The sequence below is a fragment of the Lactuca sativa genome, chromosome 2 (assembly GCF_002870075.4).
Source record: "Lactuca sativa cultivar Salinas chromosome 2, Lsat_Salinas_v11, whole genome shotgun sequence".
In the NCBI taxonomy this organism is placed as follows: Eukaryota; Viridiplantae; Streptophyta; class Magnoliopsida; order Asterales; family Asteraceae; genus Lactuca; species Lactuca sativa.
In genome coordinates this window covers 53620305-53624886 of record NC_056624.2, presented here as the reverse complement: position 1 = coordinate 53624886, position 4582 = coordinate 53620305, and the positions used below count along the sequence as shown (strand labels likewise).

Below are 4582 nucleotides of genomic sequence, written 5' to 3'. Positions count from 1 at the left end.
AGAATTTAGGTCTATGATTCATGGACTTAAGAGATACTGTCTTGCACATGCCTTCCGGTCAAATCCCATCATTTGTGAAGATTTAGTGAAACAGTTTTGGAACAAGGCTTCTGTAAATAAAAGAGGAGATGGTGAAGACATAGTGGAATCGGCTATTCAAAGAAAGAAGATTGTAGTGTCTGAGCAAACTATTCGCAAAGTGCTACAAATTAATGACCAGCCAGGGTTTAAAATTAAGATTTCTATGGAACAAACTGAAGAGATTATTGAGTTAGGGCTACGAAGGAGTGTTTGCACCTACCGTGAAGAAGTTGTTACCTCCTTACTGGCGATTTCTTGCTCACTCCTTCATAATCAACATCTTAGGCAGGAAATCTGGTGTTGATGAGATTTCCTTATTGAACATTGGTGCTATTGCTGCTTTTTTCATGGGTCTTGAGTTCAACTTTTCAAGATACATTTGGAATGAGATGATGAGCAATTTAGAAGGAAAAAGGAAGGATAAGTTTCTAATGTTCCTAAGATTTCTCTAGATGATATTTGACAATAAATATCCGGAGTTAGAAAGAAGAGGTGAATCATTGGACTTGAAGTCTTTGGGTTCTAATACTTTTGGCCTCATGAAACAAAACACAAGGGTACGGAATTCGTATTTCAAGGAAAGTACCCACCGGAGAAGTTTGGCTAATTTGCAAAGATCAATGAATCATCCGATTCAGAAAGCTCCTTAGACAATGAAGATGATGAAGATTATGTTATTACCTCTTCTAAGCATGAAGAAGACCTTGTTCCTCCCGTTGCAATTATTGCCGAGGAACATGTAGCGATGACAAATGTGGAGGTAAATGATGATGAGAATGATGATGAAGATGAAGATGTGATGAATATAGGGGATGATGTGCTTGACTTTGATGATGATGAGGATGATGATGCAGCTAATATGGATCAAGGTGGTGATTTATCCGGATTTGATGATGATGAATTAGCCTTTGACTTCGAGCAGGGTGATGATTTATGTGACGACCCGTAATTTCAATCTTGTAAAAGTCAAACTTGGTCAACTAAAGTCAAACTTGTTCTTTGATGTAATCATAAGGTTAGATTAATAGCCTTTACATGTTAAAAACACTTAAAATCCGAGGAACCTCGCTGGAACCAACAACCCTTCGCAACCGTAAATGCCTCGGAACCGAAAACCTCGTTCTCGGCTGTAAACTCGCTTTGGGCCGTCAACCTTCGGTTTGCGGATGTGAACTCCTTTGGAACGCAAACTCTACCATATAAGTATATGTTTAACAGAGATATTCCTCACTTCTACACTTTTAACCAAAAACTGAAATTTTTTCCCTCAAAATCTTCAACCAAAAACCCCTAGCTTTTTCTCAACTATCATCTGATGATCTTTTGATCTACCTTTGGATCTTGATAAGAGCGTCTAGTGGTCTTATTTTCTTCGATCAAACACCCTTTATTTCTTAGTGAAAAAAATCATAAATGGTCCCTATGGTTTCCCAAAATCTGAAGTTTAGTCCCCGTGGTTTAAAAACCTCATAGATGGTCCCTGTGTTTTCAAAACTTTTGATGTTTGGTCCTTTTTGCTAACTCCGTTAAGTTTTATCCGTTAACCAACGGACATTTTCTTCATTTCACTACCACAGGGACTATTTATGATGTTTTCTTTTATTTTATAAAAATAATAATAATAATATGCAACGGGGTTATACCCTCTCTCTCTCTCTCTCTCTCGTTCTTATATCACCAGCCACCGCCACCATCGTGTTTCTCACTCTTTGTTGTTGATCGGAGCTAGCCAAACATTCTCACATGTGTTGTTGTTACTGCTTGCATCGCTCCATCGGACCAGCTCCCATCACGACCCATATTTTCTTCTCTATTTTTGTACCTAGTTGTCGTTTGGTTTTATGGAGGGTTTCCCTCTAAATCTTGATCCCGATGTTTCTACGTTATTGGAAGGACAATTGGATAAAGAAAAATTAGGCTCAAAATTGGTTACTATTTTGACCTCGAATCTTCCTTCTGGTTCTTATCAAGCTAATAAAGTGCCTATATGTGTTAAGAAATTCAATCCAGATGAAAAATTGGCTAAACCTAGGGTTACCGGTTTGGAAAATAGCGATCTTCTGAAGAAATTGAGCTCCAATCCTCCGATTCAGTTACATTACAGGTATGCCCTCCCTCCCTCTTCAATATTTTTTATTCGATCAAAGCCACTCCTCCTATTTTCCTTTTCGTCTTTTCTACAAATTTAATGGGTATGCCTTCCTCCCTATCTACAACCAGGCTCTTTACCCCCTCTGATCATCTTGATGATTGTCTGATCATCTAAGGAATAATTTAAAAACCCACACGCACACACAAATCGGTACCTAATGTTCTTGGTTAATTTTTTGATTCCTCTTCCATCCAAAATGAAGTTTTGTCTTAAAGTTTTGGTTTTGTTTGACTGTGTTTGATTCTTGGTTTGTCTGTTTACAGGAATTAAAATCGATAGCTCCTCCTATAAATTTGATTCTAGTCTTTGTTTAACTATTTTCATTATCGACTTGCTTCTTTAATTCTCGGCTCTGTTGGATTCTTGGGTTGTTTGACTATTGGATTTGTTTGACTGTGATTGATATCAATTGATTCTTAGTTTGTTTGGTTAATCATGCATATGGTTAAGGATTGTAATGAACTCTTATCTCCTCTTATCTTGTCTCAAACAGCCGGAACTTTGTCAAATCAAACAGTTGGAGACGAATTGGGTTCAAGATCGTCGGTGACAAAAGGTTGCTTTGGTTGGAGATGACAGTAGGGAAAAGGGGGGTCGTGTGTGATGTTTCTGGAATAAAGGGAGGAGACATGTGTGGTGTTTTTAGGATGGAGAAATCAATGGTCAGTAATGGAATGGTACTCACCGGAAGTACCTATGTCGCTTTTCTAGAACAGGGCACCTGAGAGAGAAAGAGAGAGAGAGAGAGAGAGAGAGAGAGAGAGAGAGAGAGAGAGATTATATATTAAATACTTATATTTAGTTTTTTCTTTTAAAAAAAATAACTGAAAATATCATAAATGGTCCTTGTGGTGGTGAAATGACGAAAATACCCTTCAGTTAACGGACAAACTTAACGAAGTTAGCAAAAAGGACCAAACATCAAAAGTTTTGAAAAAACAGGGACCATTTATGACGTTTTTAAACCACAAGGACTAAACTTCAGATTTTGGGAAACCACAGGGACCATTTATGATGTTTTTTCTTTCTTAGTTTATAACCATAAACAGTTGAATCTCCTTGGTTTCACCGAGAACACCAAGATCACACACTTGAGTTTACAGCCGAAAACACTTGAATCTTCAAGTGGCTGTGAATTGATTACGGCCGTAAACACCGAAGCCAACCGTGAACTCCAAGCAGTCACTCGATTTCGATTCTATCACTACTTTTATAAGTATTACTTACATTCTAGGTTGTTTCCTTAACACTTTGAAGCTTTATTCACTAATTTCATGCCAATATGTCGCATGAATTGCTATTTAGGACTTGGTTTTGTCCCGGGAGCAAACTAGTAGAAACTATCATCCTACATCAAACACTCCATCGAATCACCTACTTAAGGTGAGTTCATACCCCTACAATTTACCTTTTTAAATGCTTTTTAGGGGGGAATACAAGTAGAACACAATATATTTGTGTTAAGCATTTACATGTGGAAACAAACAAACAAAAGGATTTCTTACACTCAAATGTTGTTGAAATCACTTTAAAACTCTTAAAAAGTATTTTTAGATTTATGTTTATATCAAAATCATATTCGTGTACATATTTATGTATAAGTATGCTTTAACGGACTTAGTACTATTGCTAAATACCGTAACTCCTGTTCCTTTTTTGGTTGTGGGCTTAGGGGTGGATCACTAGTCCGACTGTCAGTTAAATCATAGTTATACTTGCTAAATATATGCCTGGATATTAAACCTCATTTTCAATGAATATACTTAACTCAGTTGCTTATGTTGGGCAATTGAGTCTATTCTACAAATTGATAACTGTTCAAACAAACATACTAGTAAACTATAATAGGTATAGTTTAGAGGATCACTACATACTATTTCTAGAATAGAGAAACAATACATGAGTCAATACATACATACTATCTCTAGTCATTACAAAGTATGATATTCATTTACAAGAACAAGAAGAACTTGCATACTATAACAAGAACAAGATAACTAACATGTGAGATACTATTTCATGGCATAGCAATATACTTTCTATGTCACGTTTTGTAACCAGAGTCTTCTGGAGGGAGAGCGTGAGTTTCTGTATAGATCTATACGGGATTGACCATCCCACACCTTGCTGATAGCTACAATGGGACCTGTAGGTCACAGGTGACAATTGTCATGTCATTTTTGACGTCTGAAGAACTCCGTGTTTTATACTAGTCTATCAAGCATCGCTATAACCTAATCACATTTTAACCTTAATTAATAGTTTGGTTTTAAGGTAGTTAATGCATCCGTAGTGTATTTTATACAATACTACGGTAAATCTACATTCTCCATTACATTTATATAGTGA

At 36.6% G+C, this 4582-nt stretch overlaps 1 protein-coding gene across 1 annotated transcript; it reads left to right on the top strand.

The window, feature by feature from the left end:
• Positions 1 to 533: 533 nt before the first annotated feature.
• LOC111907166 (uncharacterized) lies at positions 534 to 1030 on the top strand. The gene is made up of 2 exons (XM_023902966.1): positions 534 to 663; positions 720 to 1030. The coding sequence occupies exons 1-2, from the start codon at positions 534 to 536 to the stop codon at positions 1028 to 1030; spliced, it is 441 nt and encodes a 146-aa protein (XP_023758734.1).
• The last annotated feature ends 3552 nt before the right edge of the window (positions 1031 to 4582 follow it).

Coding starts and splice junctions, on each gene's coding strand:
- LOC111907166 (XM_023902966.1), top strand. CDS start 534: ATGATATTTGACAATAAATATCCGGAGTTAGAAAGAAGAGGTGAATCA. Junction 664..719: donor GAATTCGTATTTCAAGGAAA/GTACCCACCGGA, acceptor CATCCGATTCAG/AAAGCTCCTTAGACAATGAA.